The sequence below is a fragment of the Manacus vitellinus genome, unplaced genomic scaffold, assembly GCF_001715985.3.
Source record: "Manacus vitellinus isolate BGI_N305 unplaced genomic scaffold, ASM171598v3 scaffold_0_pilon, whole genome shotgun sequence".
Classification (NCBI taxonomy): domain Eukaryota; kingdom Metazoa; phylum Chordata; class Aves; order Passeriformes; family Pipridae; genus Manacus; species Manacus vitellinus.
In genome coordinates, this window is record NW_021938789.1 from 13,106,653 (window position 1) to 13,132,036 (window position 25,384).

The 25,384-nt window shown below is 34.7% G+C and overlaps 1 protein-coding gene and 1 long non-coding RNA gene across 2 annotated transcripts in view; one reads left to right on the plus strand and one right to left on the minus strand.

Moving 5' to 3' along the window:
• Positions 1-210: 210 nt before the first annotated feature.
• LOC108638813 lies at positions 211-5,050 on the minus strand. The gene is made up of 3 exons (XR_001920089.1): positions 4,853-5,050; positions 355-444; positions 211-255 (listed from the first exon to the last, which is right to left on the minus strand). It is a non-coding gene; the product is annotated as an uncharacterized LOC108638813 (long non-coding RNA).
• Positions 5,051-5,577: 527 nt separating this feature from the next.
• TBC1D19 (TBC1 domain family member 19) overlaps positions 5,578-25,384 on the plus strand; it is a 37,346-nt gene continuing 17,539 nt past the window's right edge. The window contains exons 1-11 of the mRNA XM_029962362.1: positions 5,578-5,592; positions 6,150-6,222; positions 6,979-7,024; positions 8,812-8,887; positions 13,859-13,933; positions 14,979-15,042; positions 15,984-16,030; positions 17,979-18,089; positions 18,902-18,974; positions 19,898-19,936; positions 22,383-22,495. Coding sequence (XP_029818222.1) covers positions 5,578-5,592; positions 6,150-6,222; positions 6,979-7,024; positions 8,812-8,887; positions 13,859-13,933; positions 14,979-15,042; positions 15,984-16,030; positions 17,979-18,089; positions 18,902-18,974; positions 19,898-19,936; positions 22,383-22,495 — 732 coding nt within the window. The remainder of the gene's footprint in view (positions 5,593-6,149; positions 6,223-6,978; positions 7,025-8,811; positions 8,888-13,858; positions 13,934-14,978; positions 15,043-15,983; positions 16,031-17,978; positions 18,090-18,901; positions 18,975-19,897; positions 19,937-22,382; positions 22,496-25,384) is intronic.

Sequence of the window (25,384 nt, forward strand, 5' to 3'; positions counted from 1 at the left end):
ACAAAAGCAACCAACAAAAAACAGCCTCAGAAGTTTATTCCTAAAGAGCTTTTCTAAAACAGGAGGTGACAATAAAATGAAAGATAAAGGTTCTAAATTATGTTTAAATTGAAGGTGAAAGACTCACAGTGCAGGGAGTGTCTCTTGGCATTGTCTGTTTTGATGTTCTCAGTTCTGTTTCGTGTAGGTGTGTCTGTGGTGGGACAACTTGATGGAGAACTTGCAGAACAGCTCAGTAAGGGCTGTCAAAGTGGGCTAAAAGTGGCAGTGTAAGCATAAGAATGAGCCCTGACACCCCTTCCTACCCTACTGTAGCAATTAAGTTTGGGAGTGAGAATAGATATTAGGAGGTACCTGAAGGTGTGAAGAGGGTGTGTAGAGGAGATGTCATGATCAGAATTGTTGTCCTGAGGAAAGGACTCTGCCATCATTCTTTGAGCAGACCTGTGGTAGAACCAGAAAGGTTTAAAGACAGTACTAATCTAAGTGAGAGCTAAGGGTCTTCACAAGACTTCAGATGGGGCAAAAGAGAAGAGCTTGCTTTGGGAGCACAAGGAACATTGTTGCTGGAGTAGTGCCCTACTGTGTGCTTCTAAAGGGAGTACAGGTAAACAGATTAATTTATCTGGAGTGAATGGTTTGCAAGGTATCTGATGATACTATTTTCATTACATTTTTCTCCGACAGTTAAAAAAAAAGAAATTTATACCAATACCAGCTTAAATAAAAGATCAAATTAAGGAGGAGAATGTTTCTGTTCCATGTAGCATTTATTTAATAAAAATTAGCAAAGAAATGTGTAGCCTCATGAGTCATCATATATAATTAATGGTTCATTTTAATGCTTTGTATTTAGCAAAGGACTTATTATGCCCTCCTGACAGAGCTTCTACTTTGTTTTAAATGGTTCAGCAGTAACATTTGCAGTACAGTGAATTTTAAATGGAATGTAGTTGACTCGGTGTTGAACAGGAGTTCAGAAGCAATGCAAGCTTGATTGGCAGAGTATTACTTTTTTAGTAATGTGGATTCTATTTTTTACCTTGTGTATTTTATTTTCAGTAATAATTTTATATTCAAATAAAACCTAGAAAATTTAAATAAACATCAAAATTACATTGTTAAAATACCCTGCATATCTTGTAGCACAGCTTAACATTTGAAGCTGTTTATGCCTCTATGAGGCTATTTCAACTGCCAGGCTATTTTTACTTATATAAGAAAGTTAATGATACTTCTTCCCTTTGTGTAATTACTGTAGAAATTTTGAAGGGTTGGAAAATTGTTGATGTAATCCAGGTTTTACACTTACTGAAATTTGTTTAGTTAGGCTCAGAATGATTATTCTTTCTGTTACAGAAATATATAAACGAAAACCAAAATCCCTCCCTTAAAGTTACAGGATTTTAAATTTTTAGGGAGTGTTTATGTTAAAATTGTTGTGGTTGTACCTGAAGTGGTTTTTACCAAGTCAGCTTAATCCCGATAAAGTTCAGTTATGGCAGAATGGAGTACATAAGGAAAGGTGAATATTTATTAGCTTTCATTGAATTTACTTTTGCTAAAGTTAGGCTGTATTTGGGGATTATGCTTTATTGTAATTTGGGAAATAATAGCAATAAAAGCAAAAAACATTGTGCCCTTGTGCAAATTCATAATGAACAGCAATAAATGCTTTGAGAGGGTACATGCTTATCTAAACCAAAAAGGCTTTGAAGAGAAATTATAGTGGATAGCCTGTAAAAATATTTAGATTGTGAAAAGTTATTTGCAGAACTGTTTGCAGCAGGATAAAAATATGTGTTCACCTGATGCAGTTCCACATTTCAGTCTAGTTGGATCACTTCTCTGCAGTGTTTATTCTTGTTGAGAAAAGAAATAGTTTAACACAGGAGCTATGCTGGAACACTTTGTTCTGTCAAGCCTCCTCTTTGTATTATGTTGCTGATCCTCTAGCTGTTTTCCTTTACTTCTTTGAGTGCTGTGGTTGATGGATCTGTTTCTTGCATGATCAATGCTGCTCCAGTCATGATGCCATTTCCAAATTTAGATGCTAATTTGTGGATAGGTTGATCTCTGTGTTCAGTTGTTGTATGAATCAATTTACTGTGCCCACCAACTTTTTTATCCTGGTGCTGCCCTATCCTATTGCTTGCTTTCAGCCTCATCAATGTTGAGTATCTGGATTTTTTTCCATCTTGGCATCCAGACACAGAGAGTTTACGTTTAGATTATCATTTGTGATGGTTGACTGCCTAGATCTCAGCAGGATACCTTGCCAAAATCGAAGGCAAAGATATACACAAAAGATTGCTAGTGGCACCTTAGTCATCAGAAAGTATGGCAAAATTTTGAAAGTCCCAAAACTATCCTGCTGTTCTGTACAGGTGAAGAACAGAGGGTACCAAGAAGTGCTGTAATGAGAGCTTGTTTTATGAAGGAAGGTCTAACAACCAGTTGCTTCTTGATTTGCAAGAACATAGACACCCAACACCTGGACTCCAGTGCCCTATCATAAGATTATGCACAATGCTAGTTTTATGGGAAAAGAAACTGTTAGGCATTAACATTTATTAAAAATAATTCGTTATTTCTTGCTGAAATATGCTACATTAGTCCCTGTTTCCTTTCAGGGCTCTGTGTTGGCCTGACTCAGCCTCTGAATATTGTGACGTTTTTCCCTGGTCTGGCTGCCACCCTTTGCCTTCATGGATTGTTCCCCTATATTGCTCACTGTCTGTTACCCTGCTTGTGATAGTCTCCTTATAGTACCAGATATTATTTTTCTTCTGGAAGTAAGATACTCTTTCATCAAGATGTGTGTATTGAAATTGGAGTCTGTAGTTCTACTGGGTGTGTGCTGCTTTTTGATCATGCAGGAAATGAATTCAGTTCATCAGTACAAATCTCATCGAGGTGGGTTTTTTTTCCCAATAAACCCTAGCCAGGCATTTTTATCTTGTAAAATTGTAGTAATGCTTTTTATATAAATAAAGTTTTGTCAACAAATTTTTCATTCTACCAAAAACTCATAGAGAACGAAAATGCAAATGAGACTTAGGCAGTATGTTGTACCAAGCAGTTTAAAACAAACCAACCCTAGCTAAAATATAAACACCTAAATGTGTTTTGCAACCTAGTACAACATCGTATAAGTTAGATCACTGTGTCCAAAGGAAAAATAAAATTATGTGGGAGACCTGGTCTAGTAATTTTGGAACATTAGCTCTTCGAAGTCTCCTCTATTCCTCAGTTTAGTTCCCATAAACACCCATATAAATTTTAAAGAGGCACCATTCTGTTAAGTTACAGCAAAGCAGTTCTGAAAGATTACCTTTCACTTTCCAAAATGGGTATTTTCCCTGGTTATGTCTTACAGAGGCAGGGTATGTTCTTCTGTGTGAGAGCTGGCTGCAACCACTAGCTGGACTGTCTGCTGGATTCTCACCTTTCAGCTATCTAATTTCTGATTTGAAAACTGATCAGTTTGCCCCAGTCCAGAGGGCAGTGACTCCCTAAGAGTTTCTATGGCTGTCTTGCTCTGCTTAGCACTTAGGAATGTATTGATCGTAATACAGTAGTAAACTAAAGGGAAAGTATAAATGGGAGGAGGTTTTGGCAATTAAATCCTGAATTGGCAAGAGTGGAGACAGAAGTGCCTCTATAATTTGGTGTGGAATTTTCACATGTCTTATGTGAAAATTTGTCTCAGTAGGGCATTTTTCAGCCAAAGGAAGAAAATTACACCAGAGAGAGGCTAAAGATAGAAGTTTTGATAAATTAAAGATAAGTCTAAGAATATTTGCTACAGCTGCAGAGGGCTAGGAATAATGAAATAGAACTTGAGTGAATAAATGGGCACAGAGGGGTGAAGGTAACTGCTGGAGGTTGATGCACTAATGTAATCCTTGGAAAAAGTTTTCCCCAAAGTGCTGTCCTGCTTCTCTTTTGACTGCTATCCTGCTGCATGCAAGAGGATCACTGGTTTTTTGTTCTGCATCTGGGGAACAGGCTGTGTTGGTAACAGCAATTTACAGGAAAGACCTCTGTTCTTTTGGCCTGACAGGGAAAGTAGTCTGTAGACTGAACTCCTTTATCCACTCTAATGCAATATACTGTATCAATTTCCAGAATTTCCAGGAATCTGCAAAAAACCCACTGAGAGTTGTCAATTGGACTGTCAGACCTTCCTTAATAAGATAAGAGCTCACAGATATGTGAACAGCAGAGAATTAAAATACTATTCTGATCACACTTCTGTCATGTCTCGCACTGTTTACAGTGTCAAAACAACCCACCTTTTAGTAGATTGTACAGAAGCTTTTTTGTGTGTAATTCATCATGTGTCAGTGAGTTTTATTTGTGAGGGGCTTTTTGCATATCTAAAAAGCATATGTACCAGGTCTGACAGGTAAACACCCATGGACCTTGAGATTAAAATTAGCTATATTTAACCCAGAAGACAAAGTTGAATATTTACAGAAGGGTGCACAAAAACTTCCAAGGAACAGTACTGCAGAATCGGCCCAGCTTGATGCATGTTATTTTATTTAAAATTCCTACAGGAAAGGTACGAACCCACTGCCTAGCAGCAGGAGGAATCCTTTATAAAATACTCCTTGAAGCTGTTGCTTAAAAGGATACTGTTTGAGCTGCCCAAGAACTCCAATGAAAATCTTAGTTTCCCTGATGTTAGCAGTGATCCTTTGCCAACTTTTACCATTGTGCTGAATGAAGTATATGTTTGTCATTTGACATGAGAGTTTATATATAATTCACCAGACCTCAAAAAGCATGCTTACAGTCTTTTTGCTATTGCAGTCAATAAACCAAATATAAAAGCCTTCCTTACCTGTCATGGCAAGGGGACTTGAAATAAGAGCGGACGTACTGGTGCTGTCAGTCTCGGAGTTATTGGCCATTCCTCTTCTCAACTAGGGAAAATTCATGTAGACTGACTTTTCCAGCAAGCTCTGCAGCACAGAAACACCCTTTTCCATGTATAAATTGTAAGGCAAATTATAGGATTGTGGAGTTTTAGTTGTGTGTGATGGACCTAAAGCATGCTGTGCAGTCAGCAGTGCTGTTCGGGCTGGCAAACTGCACAAGCTGGTGAAAGGTTATTTTTAATAGCAGTATAACTTACTGCAGTCGAATCAGTAGCTGACAGGCCTACAGCATATTGTTGAGTAGCTTCTGGTAAGAGATGTCTCACATTTCTATGTAGATGATATGACCATATGCTTCTAACGTGTGCCTTGAGCTGTCATGGCAGTGGAGTAAGTTGCACACAGATCTCCTGGTGTTATTTTCAGGTTGGCAGCCAGTGTTGCTATTCTTTTTTCTAAACCTCTAGCTTTATTATCTGATGTTAATCAGCTATTGCCACACTCCATGCTCAGAAAAATATGTAGTCACTTGACAGAAACTTCTGAGTTTCTGCCTGTTGTCCTTTTGGACCTTTATGGTGTATTTGTTTTCTCCTTTGGTCTAGCTGTAGAAGAGGGAGATGCTCTAGCAGCTGGTCCTGCTATTGCTGGAAAATCTGCAGCACCATCTGTGTGGTAGTGTCGTGGTATGGTTATAAAGCTGGTTGGTGCCTAATTGTCTGTGTGGAGTGCATTTCATTACAAGAGGTTGTATATACCCAGTAGTCACAGCTGCAGTGGGGAATGTTTGGTGCACAGTTGGCTTTTTTGGTCTGAAAATGACATTTCTTGTCTGAAAGAGGTGAACTGTGGGAGGTTAAGTGTGAAATTATAGAATGTTTTCAGTTTGATTCTTTCAGGTAAAATACATTGATTGGCTAGTTTTTTACACGTGTATGTGTGTATTTATGACCATTTGTGCTAAGTGTGTGGGGTACTTGCTGAGAATATTAAATGTATATGTCACTGCATACTCGTACTCCCTTCTTCTCTCCTTCCCAACATACAGCTTTTAGCACTGATGGAAAAGACAAAGACATTGAGTGAGAAAAAAGTTGACTGATTTTTTTTTTGGCTGCAATTACCATTGCTCAAAGAAGCAGTTTAGCTTGTGTGTAACCTTAAGCATGTATATGTCCTACTTCATAACTTAAATCATGCAATTTACTTTCTCTTTAGTGCTTGATGCTTATTTATTTGTTCATTTATTTTTCATATTAGGTTAGCCTACACAAACCAGAAATTAAGTTGGAATCACTAAAAGAAGATATTAAGGATTTTCTAAAGACGTCAGGTTTGTAATACTTCGTTGATACATTTGTGAACAATATAGATCTATGTAAGCACGTATATGTCATAAGAGATGAATATAGTCCTTAGTGCAGCTTGATGTCTTGTCACTGACAGGAGCCAGAAGCAGACATTCAGTGATTGCAGATTATTAAACTAGATAGAGAAAATTAAAACGGAAAATGTTCTTGGATTCCATCAGCATTTTGAAAAACATACTATGCAAAGAAATGTTTTTATAATTTTATAAGATAGTGGAAATTTTTTTAAAGTTCTGAGTGATACGAGAGTTCAGTCACTTCTGAAAAGGGAAATTAACTTTCATGGAGGTATTCTTGAAAATTTTACCTTCATTAAATTTCCAGTTTGCATTGGAAGTTGTAGGCTATGTAACTATAATGTGAAGATTTTATGATAAGCAATTTAAAATTTATAATCACCAGGAACACTGTGTCTGTTAATATTAATAGATGTTTAAATAAAATGACATCTTTGAAAAAATAGGATGTAATTTTTTAACCAAAACTATGTTGTAATTATTTGAATAGCAGATGGAAATAAAGGATATTCAGTCTTTACACAGGTTTCAACTTGTAGTTTTCCTATCTGAATTGGATTAAGATTTCTTCATCTCTTCCTATCTGTCTGGTAGGTAGACAGGAACAGGCAGAAAACTCCAGTGACTGCAAAGCAACCTCTGATTCATGTTCTTAGTATTAATTCCTGAAATTGTCTTCTGGTTATTTTTTTATTTTAACAGGTTGGGAAAAGAAGCTTCAGAATGCTGTTTATAGTGAACTCAACGTGTGAGTTTATTTAGTATTTTTATTTAATGAGCTCTACTCCCATGATTTACTTTTGATTCATTTGTATATGTAGGTGTATAATGTGTTACTATAATCTGCAAGATCTGTCATACCAACAGTACCTGCTTCATTTCTGTTTTTAAAGTGTCATTATTTCTTTTTCATCCTAGTGAAAATATTGGACTCAAGTACATTTTAAAGAATGATTGAAACAAATATCACCAAATCACCAATTTTTTTAGTTACTTTAGTATTTTCTTTGTTGCTTTATTTCCAAAGGTTCCAACAGTCATAATATAATTCTTGTATAGATGAGGTAGTTGCTACAAATGAGTTCTAATTATTTTCTTATGTTTATTACAGCATTGCACATAGTGGTTGTATTGTTATTTTTAAAATTTTTTAAGATATTGGATCTCTAGGCTTACTAGTGTGTACAGTGTTCATCATGCTTGAGATATGGTTATAAACACACCAAAATTGGTCAAGTTTCCTTTTTATTATTGTTCATCAAACTTCGGATTAGACTTTTGGGAAGCATAAGTTGCCTTTACATTCTGACACAGTGGAAAGCTGTATTTCATGATAGATATAGCCTTTAATGCAGCTATAAAATAGGAAATGTGTATGGAAATCTATTTGTGCTAATTTAAATAAGCTTATTAGAGTTACCAGTTTGGCACAATGTATCTTAGTAGTAGCTGGGACTTGATTCAGCCAAATGCTTCTGTCTGTCAGTAAGGATTCATCTTCATCATATCTTTCCAGGGAGAAATATTTACCTCTCTCTATGGCTAATGCTGATACTTTCTTTGAGTTCATGGAAATGAGCAGCAAAATAATGAAATTAGCACTGGAAAATTGAAATTAACTAAGAATACCAAGATTTCATGAGCACTGTGGAAAAGACAAGAAGCAGCATTGCTCCATTTTACACATAGGGACACAGTAGGCCAGAACTCATTCGCAGCAAGTAAAAGAATGACCTTATCAGTTAAGAACGGGGAGAAATTTGGGGAGGGTTTCCCAAAAACATATGATAGGAACTGATTGAATACATGTAAACAAATGAAAATTCAAGTTAACTATTAGAGAAGCTATATGTAAATTTTGTTTCCTGAAAGACATTTTAGATATTTAAAACTAAGCTGGATAAAATGTTTGGCAATAACACATTGGAAATAATCTGAACTACTGGAAGATAAATTAGTGTTTTCCTTGGTTTTTTATTTTTGGTCCAGGTTTAATATTTTGGCATAATGTGATTTATGAGTGAACACTCAACTTTGCTTAGATCAACACCTCAAAGTTCTAATTGCTCTAATTGGAATTGTACATAGAATGATGTACATGCTCACAATTGATTTTTAAGGGATATCTTCCAAAAAAATGCATTGTCTCTTGAAAAAATGTAATGCCCTGGAGAGTGAGAGTTCCAGGGAATCATAAAGATGATATGATGTGAAGAGAATACACCTTTAAAATACCTGATTTGTCAATGTAATTGTTTGATTTTGTTTTACAAATATGTGAAATTATAAGAGATTCTTTTTAATATAAGAAAAACTCATGTTGAAATGTTATTCTTACATATTGTTATGTTATTTGTATCCATAGAATGGATGGGGAAAAAATACTTTTAAAAATAATTTTTAGTTTTGATCTACATACACTGTGTTTTTACTAGTGCTCTCATGAAAGAAGTTTGTGTTTAGGTTTACAAATACAGGATTAATTAAGCAAAATACTAAATCTTAACATTGAAGGTATGCTGTATTTTCTTAAAGGTTTCCTCTGCCCTGTCATCCTGCAGCACCGCCTGAGCATATTAAAGAACCTCTAGCCTATATGAGGAAAGCACAGGTTGGTGGTTATCAGTTTTATCATTCACATCAGATCTTTAATTAGATTATTTGAGATTTACTCTGTAGAATGTATTTGTACAATTTCTAGGTTCTGTACTTTAGGAAAAGGACAGATTTGTAATTGCATCAAAGTAATACTATATATGTGACACTTTACATATATAAAAACCTGCTCAAGTAATTCTCCAGCTGTGAAAGAAGTATGATATAGTGGCAAGTGGGTGAAAAATCCAGAATAGAGATGATGTGACTGTGTCAAAGAGGAGAATTTGGTTTTATTGAGAAGAAGAAAAAGGGAAGCTATAGGTCATTTCACTTGGGGCTGCAAAAATATTTTTTTGAAGAGACACATCGCAGTGAAAGATAACAGGCTGCAGAGACAGTGAGCTCTTCAGAAAGAAGAGATGTATTTAGGACTTAAAAATGTGAAAGGAAGATGAAAAATATAGAGCTAAGGAGCTTATAGCATATTGAAGGAGAATAAGAGAAACTGAACTATAAAGATTAAATGAGGATTTTCAGTGTCAGAAAAAAATATATTTGCTTCATTGATTTTAATTTTTTGCCAGTATATGCCATTTGAAAAAAAATTTAAAAATCCATATAAAAATGTAAAACCAAAAAAAGCTTCAAGAATATGATCTAACCAAAACATATGAGATACGATAAAAGTGTAGTTAACTCAGCTGTGCCTAGAAATACATTGTAGTATTGTTTTACAAGGTATTCAACAAATTGTGTTACTTTTACAATCATATTTGTTGTTTATTCCAGGAAGTCTTACCTTGCTGTCTTGGTTTTCAGTCTTTAGCATTTGGGGAGAAAGATTGTGTTAACCAATTCTTCTTGTTCTTGTGTGGTGTGAAATGTAATGCCACAATTTGCAGCCCGATTAATGCAAAACCCACAGAGCTATATTTATGTGTATGTTTGTCTAAAGCAGTTTCACTGGTTATTGTTTTACAAAAGTGTATACAATACTTACAGTAGCCAGTATTTTTAGCCTTATGTAGAAAGGCCTGTTATTTCAGTAGTTTAAAAATGAGAAGAAGTCCTGTCTTTGCTAGTTCCAAAACTTGATAGCCCTATTTCAAAGAGTATTAGTCATCCATGTCCTCAGGGGCGGGTTAACCCTGGAGGCAGCTCAGCCACTCGCTCACTTCCCCCCAGGGAAATGGGAGAGAACCGGAAGGGCAACAGTGAGAAATCTTGTTATAAATACAGTTTAATTGGCAAAGCAAAAGCTACACATGCCAGCAAAGCAAAATAAGAATACATTGACTACTTTCCATAGGCAGACAACTTTTCTTCAAGCTTTTTTATTCAGAGCATACTCAATTTTTATTAGGCACAGTCACCATTTATGATGCTGTTTCCATTGTTATGAGTTTGTTGACAATTTCTTTATCCTTTTCTATCTTAATTAATTTTGCTCTCCTTCAGAATTCTGGAAAGAAGGGTAATATTCCCTGAAAACCATCTTTGATATCAGTTATCGGAATGACTTTGAATCAGTAATTAAAAATATATTAGTATTTTTCTAGAATAGATATTAAAAAGTTCATAATTAACCCTTCTCCTCCTCAAATTAGTTCTTTTTTTCTCATAGCTAGCGGACTGTAGTTTTTGTATTGTTTTCACTACCTCAAAGGAAAAACAAGATTTCTAGTGAAAAATAGAGCGTTAATGGCAATAAGTGGTAATGCTGTAAGTCACAGACCTCTAAAATGGTTTGGGTTGGAAGAGACATTAAAGATCATCTAGTTCTCTAGTTCCAATCCCCTGCTATAGGCAGGGACACCTTCTGTGAGATCAGGCTGCTCAAAGCTCCATGCAGCCTGGCCTTGAACTTTTTCAGGGATGGGGCATCCACAACTTACTTCTCTGGGCATCCTGTTCCAGTGTCTCACCAACTCACAGTAAAGAATTTCTTCCTCAGATCTCATCTAAACCTACCCTTTCAGTTTAAACCCATTCCCCCCTGTCCTATCACTTTATATGCTTCTGAAAGGTCCCTCTCTAGCTTTCCTATAAGCCCCTTTTGAGTACTGGAAACCATTCTATGATTCTATGAAGTAGTTTTCAAATGGCAGTGCTGCCTTCCTCAGTTTCTGCTATTTTACTGAATGTTATCATTGTAACCATAGCAATCCTAGCAGTGTGTTTTCTTAGCGTTAAATTTCTCCATAAAACTACAGGAATCATCTTGTAAAATGTATTGTAACCATCAGTAAAATTACTTTATGAGCTCTGCCTCTGCCTTTTATTTCAGTCAAGGACAGTGTGTTGTTTCTGCTCACTGTCCTGGAGAGAGGGAAGGATATCTTGCTTGGAGAGGCTGTATAACCCTCACACTTTTTTTTTTTTTATGTTTTGCATTTTTTTGAACACCTTTTACTGGGCAGAGTCTTGAAGGCTGAATTATGGCACAGTTTAGGACTATTCATAAGAGTTTAATTACTAACATGTTGCATCCCCAGTGCAATAAGCATATTAATGTCTGGTCTGGCAGTTGTCAGTCACACCAAGTCCATTGCTCCTTGGAATGAGCCGCTTCTCAGTCTTTCAAAGCTGCCATCTGCCTCTCCTGTGCTTCTTTTGTAGTTTTCATATCTTCAAGTATATCTGTGCTGTTTTTCTCCCCCCCAGCCCCCTTGTCCTCCCTTAATTTTGATGACATCAAGTGTACCCTGATGAAGTTTGCTATGGTACCAAACTGGGTGGGGAAGTAGCCACTTCAGAAGGGAGAGTCACCATGCAGAAAGGCTTGGATATGCTGGAAAAGTGGGCTAACAAGAGCTTTATGAAATACAAGGACAAATGTAAGGTTTTGCATGTGGGAAAACATAACCTAGGAGTGCAGCACAGGCTGGGGAGCAACTCTATGGAAACAAACCCAGAGGACCTGGGGGTGAACAAGCTCCACATGAGTGAACAGCGTGCTGCTGTGGCAAGGAAAGGCAACAGGGTGCTGGGTTGCATCAACAGGGTCAGCAGAGATAAAGATATCATTATCCCACTCTACTTAGTGCTTGTCAGGTCACATTTGGAATACTGTGTTCAGTTTTGGTCCCCACTCTACAAAAAAGATGTGGATGGCTGGAGAAGATCGAGAGAAGGGCCATGAAGATAATCGAAGGACTGGGAAGCCTGCAATGTGAGGAAAGGCTGAGAGAGTTGAGATTGTTCAGCCTTGAGAAAAGAAGGCTTAGGGAAGACCTTATCCATGTTTCAGTATTTAAAGGATGGCTACAGAGAAGACGACGACTCCGTTTTTGCAAGGAGTCCCATGAAAAAGATGAAAGGTAATGGGGACATTCTGATTGGACACAAGAGGAAAATTTTTCACATTGAGAACAGTCAGCCATTAAAATAATTTCCCCATGGAAGTGGTGGATTCTCCAACACTGGACCCTTTAAGATTCAGCTGGACAGGCTGCTGGCCACTCTGCTTTGCCAAGAAATGTTGGATCAGGTAATCCTGATCAGGTCCCCATTCAACCTGGTGTTTTGTGATTCTATGATCTCGATAATTTCACTTTGATTTTTTAATTTGCTACTAACACCTCTTTATTCTGTTTCCACTTCCTTATCCTATATGGCTTAGTAGTCTTCATGCTCTCTCATTTCTTAATTCTCTAGCAACAAAACCTCACTTCTCAGCAAAATAGTAAATGCTCTGTACTACTCCTCTTTGAGAGATTAACCAGTTTGTGGCATGGTGTTGTCTAACTGCAGCATTTGTAAGGAATTTAAATATAAAAATATAGTTAAATAGGAATACTATACAGAATACGAGAAAAAATAATGCAATTTGGAAAACATTCCTTATAGTCAAAACTCATTTCTGTTTTGTTTATGCAAGAGAAAGTGAAGGCATGACTTGACTGTGAGAAAAAAAGTCTGGTGAAAGTGAGCTATTGTGTTTGATGGAAAAAGGTATGAGAGTGTCTTGTAAATGGAAGCTAAAATGAAACAATTATAGACAAGATACATATTTTATTTTTTAACAGAACATTTGAACATCTGCACTTCCCTTCATTTACTTCCTGTTAATAAACTGCATCCTCTTTTGGTTAGAACTTTGAGGAGCATGGTTAGACAGTAACTAACTGTAGTAGAACTTGTGTCTACAGCAAATTATAAGTGATAAATAGAGCTAAATGACATTAAGAGGAGTCTTTGCATTCATTTGATTGAGGCTTGACTCATCATCCACAGAAAACTAAATTAAATATAAAACCCACCAGTGGTGCTGTAATCAGGGAAGGAAAACCCTAAGTCAGCTGAAAAGGAAGTCAGTACTAGTTGTCATTAACTTAAGAGGAATTAGCCACGAGTTAAGCACTGTTGCAGCCTAATGCAATAGTCAGAAAAATCTGATTGCTCTTTCCACTTTCTGCTGAGGTATTGTCTACTTACTGTTTTCTCAGATTAGAGAACTGTTTCCTGAGCATTATGTTAGAAGAGCTATTTTTTTGAGCATTACAGAATACCAAATTTCTAACGTTTTTAAACTTCTGACAACATCGAAGACATGTTCTGTGGAGAAAGACCCTCACTCTCTTCAAATCAAAAAGTGGAGAAGGCACTTGCTGTGCACAGTTGATTGAATTGCTTATAATTATTGGAAAAATTTGTTATATGTTGATCTATAAGGAAGCTTGATCGTTAGGCATATATGAAAATCAGTAATTGTGAAAAATACATGCTTTCTTTGACATCTGAAATATGAACAACTAAATTTTCTGGCTTTTTAATTGTGTTGTAAAGGATGAAATCTATTTGATCTGTTGTTTTCATGTAAACAAGCATGTAAATATTCCCTTAATATTTTTTCAGATGTCAGCTAGTGACTCTTGCTGTCCTTTCTTATACATGACTTCAGAGAGCCGCTTTTTATTACATGATAAATGCCATTTTCAGGAAAAATAAATTCTCTATAATTTATTTTTTGTGTGTGTTTTAGGGAAGCTGGGAGAAGCGAATTCTAAAAAGTCTAAACAGCATGTGCACAGAGCTCAGTATCCCACTAGCTCAGAAGGTAAGGTAATTTTCTGTTGTCAAACTGACTTTTTTTTTAAATTAGGCCTTGTCTTGCACACTTGTAATGTTCATTTTACACATGGTTATCAAGAGCTGCATGTCTGATATCCAGACAATTTTAGTGCAGAATAATTAATATATGGATATGTCTTGTAATATTTTCTTCAAAGTAGTTATTTAAAAGATGTTTAGATAGATAGATAGATATGGATATATATATGTATATATCCCTATATATATATAAAGGGATAGTGGAAAAGAATGCATCAACTTAACTTGGGAGAAAATGAAGGCCATAGGTAGATTTTCCTCTTTGCTGTTGCGGTAATTATCCTCTTGAGGGAGCAGCACGTTGGAAAGCTAATTACTGCATTCATTGCTCTTCAATAGAACATTTTGTGTGCAGACTCAGCTGTGTAAGTTCTAGCTGTGCAGCCTGCGTGTGATACAGATGTACTCTGTGTGCCAGAGAAGGCTGTAGTTGAACTAGTACATTAGGGGAGAGAGATACTGGCACACTGCTGATTTTGTTTGTCATTCACCCTGCTCTGTTTTGTTTTATTGGGGGTTTTTTTTGTTAATTTAGAGGCTTTAGTTTTAAAGATCATGGAATTAGGCAGTAATGATAGAATTTTTTGTTCGTTCCCCTGATATACCTCTGTGATAGGTGGCAGAAGGTCTGTTCTTTTCATCATGAGATAAAGGATGCAGCTGTGTTTGTTTTTCATGACTGCTGGGGAAGGAATAAATCCAACAGCTCTATTGAATATGCAGTAGATCTTCAATAATGTGAAACTAAGTACTAAATAGCATAAAATTTGTTAATAAACACCTGAAACTATTTGATGGGCTCCTTTTTTTTTCCTGTAAGTGGAACCTGGGCTTCCTACAGTAGAATATACCTTCAAGCTGGGAAAAAATTTTGAGCAAATAAGTTTGTGGTACTATTTTTTAAAGTGTTATATTAATATATGCATATTTGAAATAGGCATGTTTTTATTCATACTGTTAAAAAAAGAAGAGTTACTTTTTGTGCCTTTCAGAGGCCTGTAAGTGAACAGAAAGAACTGCTTAATAAATGGAATGAAATGGGAACTGATGAGCCAGGTAAGGTCAAGTAAATGTACATGCATTACATTTTTGTACATAGAGAGGTAGCATGCACATCTTACTTATCAGTCAAAGGTTAATCTCTTCAAGGCAAACTGATTTCAATCTTTTTTCTCATTGGTAATTTGTTATTACGCATAAGTAAGTATTTCATTGTTATTTTCCTTCAAGTTATGGTATACTAGTATTGAATCATCACTGAGAGATTATGGTAGAATACTCCATATTCCAGTGCTTTATAGATTTATATAATTAGGACAAAGCTCCCCTTAGTGTGTAAACTTAGGCTCATAAAAAGAAAATGTTCAGAACTGTGAATAATTAAGCTCAGACTTCTTCTTGAAAAAGATAAAAATAACTGTTGCACAGAATAGTCAGTGATTTACTTTTGGAGAGCAAAACTAATTGCATTTCTAGTTCATATCCAAATTCCTTAAAATAAAGGATTTTTCAAAGGTGGTAGTTTCTATCACAGTACAACCTGTCTGATGGCAGATACTTTTCATGGATTGTTTATGACTACTCCCTAGTTTTTGTTTGACAGCAGTATGTGCAATTCAACAATCTAAGCTGTTAAAAAAATACCTTGCTTTTGAATATTGTGTCTCATGTCTAGGACTGGTTCAGTCTAAAGGCTTATGAGGATTAAGTAAAAGTGTCCTGTGAGTACTGTTCACTTCACAGAATCATAGAATGGTCCCTTAAAGGGACCTTAAAAAACACCCCTCCCTCCATTTGCTTGGGGTTTACAAAACCAAGGCACTATCAGTAGCATAATTGTGAGAGAATATGTGGTGGTTGTAGGCATGGTATCTGTGATAGGGTTATTTTGATCTTTGCCCTAATATGTTATTCAGATTGCTAGATTGTGTTATAGATATGGGGTATGTTTTTTTCATATTTTGGTTTTAACATAGTTCATTGAAATCTCATTTCAGATCTAAGTCTCTTCCGGCCTGTTTATGCACCTAAAGATTTTCTTGAGGTAAGCATTTATGAAACAATACTCAGCCACTGACTTGTATCCATTATAGTCTTTTATGTGAAGTGGGAAAAATAATTGGTAAGTGTATTTCATACAAGTTGTCCTTTATAGCAAGTGAAATTTGGCATATTTTTTATAACAGTCTGTGTTTGGACAAAATGCTATTGTCCCTTTTCTTTAATTGCAGTTTTAAATTGTACCTGTGATAAACTTCTCTTTCTCCAAAGAACAGTCTGGGGCTAACTTTTTTCCTCCGAGAGCAATTCTCCAGCTGATTTTGTAATTCATTTTACGTTTTAAATTCCAGTACATTAAGCTGATAAATCACAATATGTGAAGCTGATACACTCTTTGGAGGTGGATTGCAGACCTGTATGCAGTTGAAATTGTAGGTCGTCTATGAAGACTGTAAAAAATCAAACATGAAACAGGACTGTGTGGAATTTGGAGGCTTTTGTCTGTTATCAAACTGAACCATTAAAAGAATGGTGACTGTGGATTTAAACTCAGAAATGACAGTAATATTCATAATTTCATGTGGTTCAAGCACAGACATCTTAGTAAAACAGAATTTGCTTTATTAGGTATGTCTAGAACAGGCATGGAATAATGGACAATAAACATGACAACAGTGAACTTAATGGTGACACAGTAGGAGATTTTTGGATTAAAATATGATTGGAAAAATTTTTTTAAATTGTTATCTGTATATTCTTTGAGTTATTCGGGAAAGAAACCATCTAAAGCATGACAATAGTGTAGAATTCTGGAGTTAAAGTGGCCTCCAAATTTACAGAGTAAAACTTAGAAGTTTTACTGAATTATCAGTCAGAATTAATAAGTTCACATTTCAATGTGTTTCAGTGCAAATTTAGTGGAATATGCTTTGTAGTTGTAGAGGAGATTATAGTGTTTCTGACTTAAGTGTAAATTGTTTCATAGTTATGAATTGTGAATGCATTTCTGAATCCCACAATAAACTTTATATACATTTTATGACATTTCTAAAGAGCTTTTGTTCACTTATCATAAGAATCTTGAAAATGTTTCATTTATTCTGTTGTGTTTTAATCTCGGATCTATAAACAAACCAATCTTCTTTTTAGCCTTATCCAATGACCCTCATGATCACTCTCTTTTTCCTTTATACTGTTTCCTTTCTGGAGTTGCTTTAAATTTACAAGTCTGACAGTGAGGTTATATGGTATTAGAATACTTACAAGACTGGGAATTGTAGAGGTAGGATGTTATTAAAGAATTTCATAAGAGATGGAAACGCGTGTTAGAAAGAATACTTGCGGTTCAACATCATATCAAAATCTAGACCAAGGAATGACAGTATGGAAGACACTTTAAATTCCTTTATAGATCGCAGTTACTTATCTTGACATGATTCCTTGTCCTTTAAATTTTATACTTTTAATTTAGTAATTATTTTTGGTCTCAAGTGATAGAAGATATTTAGATACATTGTTATTTAGTAAGAAATTATTTTATTAGTAAGTTATGTAGCACTTTGATTGGAAGCTCTATAAGATGCCAGTGTTAAGAATATGGATAAAAATTCTTTCAGAGAAAAGCAATATTGAAGAATATCCTGGATATTGTAGCCATCAGAAATATTCCTTTGGCATTTGAATAGCTTTGATGAGGAAGTAGATTTTAGTTAAGACATTACTAGTTAGTCAGCACTTAATCCCATAAATCAAAAATTACTTCTGCTTTTTTATTCATATTTTGAATCTACTTTTCAAGTAGAATGTGTTTGCTTCCTTAAAAGTTTGAATCCTTTTTGATTTTGAAAATATTGAGATATAATTTAATAATTTGGGTCTATATATGTAAGTTGGGGGAAATGGTTTTGTGCTGAATTTATTGTTTCTAATACTGCTGATGTTAAGAAGAGTTCTGAATGTAAGGAAGGAATGACAGAGCTACCATTTTTAAGGTACTGATGAATCTTCGAAACCCAAATTATGAAAATGGAGAACAGCCTAGTTTCAGAAATCATCTTGGGCTAATTCAGGTTCCTTTAAAAGTTAAAGATATTTCAGAATTGGTAAGTATATTTTTTCTTATAAGGGGTTTCTGTGAGGGGTATTTTGCCTTTCTAATGAAAAAGATTCTAAGGAATAAGAGTATCATCATAAGTTTCTCCTTTTGAAGGTGAAAACCAATCTAAATATGTAGTTAAAGTAAAAAAATTTAATGAAAAATAAAACATAAACAGTAAATTATCTGCCAGTAGGGAAGTTTTGATTTTATGCCACACGGGTTTAATTTGTGCCAAAAACACACTTCTGTACACTTTATTCGCTTACTCATTTTTTTCTGTACAAGAAACTTGAAATATGTACCTTAATTCTAAAGTTTTATTTGATCCTGTACTAGATCAGTAATCTGACAGTGAATTAGCTTCTGATTTTCTTCTCAAAGTAATTTTAAGTCCCTTTATTGTCAGGTTATAAATGAAAAGAAATGTTTGAGTACTAGTGTATTATAATTAGAAAATAGGAGAATTCTTCTTAATGCTTCACTGATGAGACTCTTGGGGATTTTATCCTAGTAGAAAAGCTTTCACCTGGGTTGGAAAAGAGCTGGGAATTAGAGATCCTTATCCTGATCTTTCATTCACCACTTTACTACATCCATATCATAGTTGACATGCAAACTGGAGCCTATAACTAAAACTAGAGTAAGAATTGATGTGAGATTCTTTTCTTTTAAAACCTGACTCCATATTTCATATGCATTTAAAAAAACTTAATTTGGTTTAGAAATGATTTGCATTAAGCCTTTAAGAAGAAATCTCTAGTGATTTAGAGAATTAAACATTGTTAATTACTTTTTTGTAATTTTGTTTCTTTTCAGAAAGAAGACTTCAGTGAACTAGGCTTAAATATAGGACAACTGGGTATTGATGATTCAGCACAAGTGCCTCCTGGTAAGCAAATGCTGTGCTTCAGTCATTTAAATAGAACACTAATGAGTAGAATACTTTGCAATTACCAAGTAATTTGTATATTTTTCTCATAATAAACCATAAATATTTGTTCTGTAACTATGATTGTAGTGATTTTCTTAGTAAAATACAGTTAATAATAGAAAACATTGCATATATGAAGAGTCAGTTTTGGCTAAGATTGAAAGTCATCACCAGAAGTTGAAAATACATTAATTTCAGTATGTTGGAACACTTCAGGATCTAGAGAACCACACTCACTGTTTCCAAAAATACAGAAAATATCAATAAATGTTAAGCCAACTAACAGATAGGCATATATATATACATATATAAAAATATATATTTTATTTATATATACATACCTAAGTATATTTATATTTCATCATATATTTGTAAATATATATTTAATACAAACACACACACAAATGTATTTTAAATAACTACTTTTAAGAAAATATTACAGGACATATCCATATATTAATATTCAGTATCTTAAATAGTGCATAATTTCTATTGGTTTTCCATCGATGCATCTATGCCTGTAAAAGAGGTTTTAAAATGGTATTTCCATACAAAAATGGAAATCACTATAGTATCAATATTATTATCAGTATTCTTTTTAAAAGGAAACTTACCTAATTGAAAATCTAAGTTCATGTAGTATAGTGCTGCTTTGATATTTGTGTCCTTCAGACAAGAAGAAATCCTGTAGTATTATTTCCTGTTAGATTTTGAAAGAGAACTTTGATGCTGATGCAGGTTAATTTTTAGTGATGTTAGTAGTACATATCAGCTGAATTTAATGGTATGTAATAAAAATATAAAATACATCACCAGCTAGAGTACCTTTTTTTTTTTTTCATTTATTTTTTGCCTTTCTTTTCTGTGTCTGTATTTTCTAGAGTTCTTTGAAAATGAACATGTACGTGTTGGACAAAAAGGTATGGATCTGTTTTTATCTCTAATAAACTGTGAGTAGTTAGGAATGTGTTTAGTAAATTCATATCTTAATTTCCATGTACCTTTTAGAATTTTAAGAATTTAGACAGGCTAACACAAAGCATTGTCAGTAATACCATTGTAGTTTAGATAAGACAGTCAGTAATACTGTTGTCATTTAGACAGAGACAGAAAAGCAAACATTTGCAGTCTACCAGTAGCTACCAGATAAATAACTCTGCAGATATTTCATTAAAAATGAAATGGGAAGCACAGAGGCATAGCTTTTTGGTGATAAGTTATGCTGCTACTGAATTTCATTTTAAAATCAAAATAGTGTGGACTCCCATCTCTGCACACAAAGTTCTCATCAGTGTAATGGGATTTATGTCTGTGCGTCAGAATAGAGTCTTTTTAACGACTGTTTGCAATTGCAGAGTATTGCAATACTTTGCCACTCTGAAAAATTCACTCATTTGTCTCCGCATACTGCTTTTTCTGAAAAGGTTCCTGAGGTTCCTGGGTTGTTTCAGTAGGTTAAGAATTATCCAAAAAAAAAAAAAAGAGAGAGAAATAATAAAAAAATAATAATTTCATAGCTTAGGTTTGCTTATAGAAGAAACATACAAGGAATAGTTGGAATCCATCAATATTTGCTCCTTACTGTCTCTTGTGATTCCTGCTAAACATTAGCACCATCAAAGGAAAAAGAGAAAGGATACCATCTCAGAAGTACTCCCTTCCCTCTTTTATTTGTTGCAGTAACAAAAGAGTGACCTTTCTTATTTCTTCTTTTGTGGTCATCTTTCTGTCCTTCATTGTAAGTTTTCTGATTCAAGAGCACCTCATTAGGTACCATCCACCTCTCTGTTCTTTTCCCATTCTTCCAAACAAATTACCTCTCTGAACTCCCTGAGCCATCCATTCAGCTCTACACTGTAGTTCTTATTCTTATGTCTTGTCTGTATAGGGCAACCTCTATTACAGAGAATGCCTTAGTTTTTCTATATGCAAGGACTCAAAATTTTGTAAAAATGTAAGTTAAGAGTCTTGACCATAAACTGAAATCCCAGTTCACTCAGTGAGAGTCCTGCTGCATGCTCTAATGGGTGTTAGTTATGACTTCGGTTGCCGCTGATGTAATGATGTTGCTTTTATATTAGATGTATTGCCAAGTCTGAGGATTTTTCTTTGTTGTACTTAGCAAAACTACATTTTAATATTTTGTTTCAGAAAAAAAATAGGATAAACACTCATGGACACTGAGATGAATCACATCTAAAGTCTTTCTAAAGTTTTTTGGAGAATGTAGGAATGTTTTTAATTTTTTTATTTTTGCCCTCCATTTAGAAACAAAGGATCACAAAATGTCTGTGTTAAAGCTCTGCAGGTTAAACAGAAAACTGGCAAACTGGTCTATTCAGTATTTAAGAGAAGACAAGAATGAATTAGATAGATTTTTAATTCCAAACCTCATCCTTCTAAGTCATGTCAGGGCAGATATTGTGAATATTGAATTTACTGATATTTAGAAAAGCAAGTTGTTTCATGGAGACTTCAGAAAAATCAGAGGATATGGATTTGAAAACTTCTGAATACCAGCACAACACCTACCTGATGTTTAGATAATATCACAAAAATTTCTCTGAACTCTCTTTCTGTTGTAAAAAACATTTTGGGTATGAGAGAACAGTTAATCACGTAACCTTGGAAGGAAACACTTTTGCCAGATTACAATAGCTAAAGATGTATGTCTCTCAAGTGTATAGATATAAAGAAGGAGTGAGGCAGTCTGTCCTACAGTACGTACAGTACTGTATTCAGTATGAGACCCTTGTGACAGAGCAGCCTGAAGCTTCACAACAATGACCCATCTAAGCACACCTGTCAACAGTAGAGTATTTGTTTTATGTCAATATGAAGGGAAATCAAAATCTTTTGAAAAACAAGGTCTTTATCCTCCAGAGTACACATACCAAATGAGAAAACATGATGGTTCACTCTGAAATAGAAAGTTCTTGCCCCACAGTTACCTGTGAAGATACTTGTATAGTTAACATGAAAACAAGGGAGACACAAAAAAGCCAGAACAAGTGCCAGTCTCCTATTTGAGCTGAGATACCACTCATAATTAAACAGGAGTATTTTGTGACTGTGTATGACTGCTTATTCTGCATGATGCCTACTAGCTGCAACTAGCCTTGATATAATCATGGATACATACCAAGTACTGTTTTGTGACAGAAGGTAGTACAGCCTTGCTTATTATTACCAGTGGCCTTGTTTCCCAAGGAACTACTTAATTGCATTGTGGAAACCAGAACTTTTTGGTGTTTTCCTGTTAGCTAATGCTTCCAGCATGGTAAACCAGTTTTTAAAGTTAAAAATTAGGGTATTTGAAAGAAGTTTTACACTATATCAATGCTTTACCTGTTTTGTTTCTTACAGTTTTAGCAGAGGAAGACAGTGCTGCAGCTCAACAATATGTTCGTCAGGGATGTCCAACAGCGCTCCGAGCTGAATTGTGGGCCCTCATTCTTAATATTTCTAATCAGCCAGAGGTAAGGAACAAAGTGAGAGTAAAGTATGAAGAATAGGTGAGAACACAAAAGTGCAAGCACATATCTTCTAGTGATCTTTTTCCAGAATAGAAATGCTCTACTGAGTTGTCACAGAAACTGATAAACATTATGATGTAAAAAAACTCTCTTGCCTAATTTTTTAATAGATATATGAGCAAAATACTGTAGAACAAATTATTCAATTGAGCTGGCTCCTGAGGTTTTCTTATATGATGCTGACTTTTTCAGAAGGAGGCAAGAAAAATGTCCTGGAAAGAAGACATCTCCTATTTCTGCCAAGTTTTATAAAAAGATGTGTTATAAGTTTTTCCTGGTTATTTGAACTTTTCATCATATGCATGTACATATTTTATAAATTGCTTCATATATTATTGCATATACTGTGCATGTGTACAATCAAAAACACTTAGAGAGGAGCTATTAAGATGTGAATTGTTTTCATACTTCCTTGTACAGCAGCAGTTTTTCATAGTACCTTATAGTCGATGCAAGTCCTCAACAATGAATTATTTTCCTGTATCTGAAGCCATGCTATAGTCAGTATATCTGATATACCTTAAAAAGTTAAATCCCTGTTTAAAATATTTGTAGAACTGGGAAAATTTTGATGCAAGGCTTTTATTGCATCAATAAAAAATAACATACAAAGATACATACAAGTTTGCTGGTAAATGTGAGAATTTTGCAGTCTCATGTCCTTTGAGGGTGTAGCCATTTTCTTGTAATACTGGGGGTTTTTATTGGTAACTACGTAGTACACTCATAAGATTTTGCCCATAGAAACAAGTGTAAATCTTACTCATTGACAGCTTACCTAAGGAAGGTAAATAAGCTTCAAGTTATTTGGACTGGTATTAGAATGACTTAGTTTATTTGTTTTTGAAAAGATAAAATTGGCTTTTGTTTCTAGTAAATAAAATACTAATCTTTTTGTAGAAGATGTTGAAGTAATAATGAAATACTATACATCTTACTTAAGATGCTCAAGACTAGATTTAAGCTGTGATAGTTTGAATTTTAGAAACCTTTATCTTTTTGAGAGCAAAAACATTACAGGTGTGAAATTACTGTTATTGGCTACAGAGCATCTGCTTATATTCTGTTAAATGCTTCATGATTTAAAAGCATTTTTATCTTAACATGAAAAATGAAATAATTGAATAAAAAAGCCAGGTATTCTGTCTTGATTACTGAAAGTCAAGATAATAATCAGAAAAATGATAAATTTTTCATCTTTTGTTCAATTAAAGCATGACTTGTTATGAAAAAATACATTTCCTGAAATACATATGGACAATTTTCTATGATTATATATTTTAAAGAGAAACAAGTGATGTCTGGCTGTTAATGTATTTGTCAGCCAAACTGTTATGTCCTTTAAAGTTCAACTCTAGTTTATAGCTGATTGTACTATGTGCTTAATATGTGCATGATATGCTGAATTTCGTATCAAACACTTCTTTTCTCTACCTCTTTTGAATAATTTCTCTGCTGGAGTTGAATTGTGTGGTTGCAGTCCTTGCTTGCCTGTAAGATTTCTGATTTGCAGTTTAGGCTTTATTACATTTATAACTGTATGAATTTCTAACTCACATGAACTGTGCATTTCCTTTCTTTAATGTAAAACGTTATGAGGGTTTGGTATGCTAGCATCCAATATTGTTGTTTGGAAAATTTTATTCAGTAAAGCTCTGTATAAAGCCAATATACAACCAGGCAAGGGATGATATACAATCCAGCATCATAATCATAAAACTGATAAACTGTGAGCTCTCTATGCAGGATTATTTAGAAATGTGGAAACACATTGCCTGACAATGAATTGTTTGTTAGTTTTCATTTGTAAGGGTACATTTTAGAGGAACTGTGTTAAAAGAGCGTTTTTAAGGTTGCAAAGACAAACATTTGAAAGGTGAGCAGTGTCACAGTTAATATTGTCTGTGCAAACAATCCAATTTGCTGTAAATATATTTTTATCATATGATCTTGAATCACACAAGTCACAATGATTTCCTGTGGCATGTCTGCCTCATTGCACAAAATGGATGGCACACACTTACTGAGAATCTGTTTGATTTTTTTCCCTTCTGTTTGGAGGATTTCACGATTATTTATTCATTGCATACTATTGAAACAGTGCTTAGAAAAGAATTTGTTCATAATCTGATGGGCTTTTTCTTTTCCCATGTAGTTTTTTTGAGTTAATAGGTTGCAAATCTTAATTCTGAAAATTCCATTATGGAAAAATTAGTAATGCTGTACTTTACTACTGCTTTTACTGAATGTAGTTTCTGAGGTTTAAAAACTGAATAATAGGTGAGGGAGCATTATGTATATCTGTGCCTTATCAGAAGTGTTTTTTAGATTAGGATCAGTAGCCAAAGTTCCCCATCCAAACAGCAGAGAATCCAGCAGCAGTAATGCTCTGTCATCTTCTTTGACTGGAGAAGGATGTACTTTACAACTACATTTCTCAGTCTCTGATAAAAGGAGAAAAAGTGTTGGACCCTCCTCAAGCATTTACCAGGATGAACTTCCTTTGACTCTTTTATCTGTTTTCTCTTTGTGTAATCTGATTAGATTTTTAGTTTTGTACTTGTTTCTGGTGCTGCTGTTTCAAAATCTAGAGCTCACCTAGTTAGTGCTGGTTGCCATTCTTTAGGCTTCAGCCCATTCCCATAAATCTTAGTGTCTCCTTTCTGGTCTCGTCAGTGTCAGTCTTTCTTCATACTCCTGTTTCTGTGCTTCACCCACTCATTTCTTGTATTAGACTTGAGAGGCAAGTGTAGATAGTGCCATCACATGGCAAGGGGAAATAAAAATGATTCATGAGCTGCCTACAGTTCAGCAGTGAGAGTGCAGCTCTAG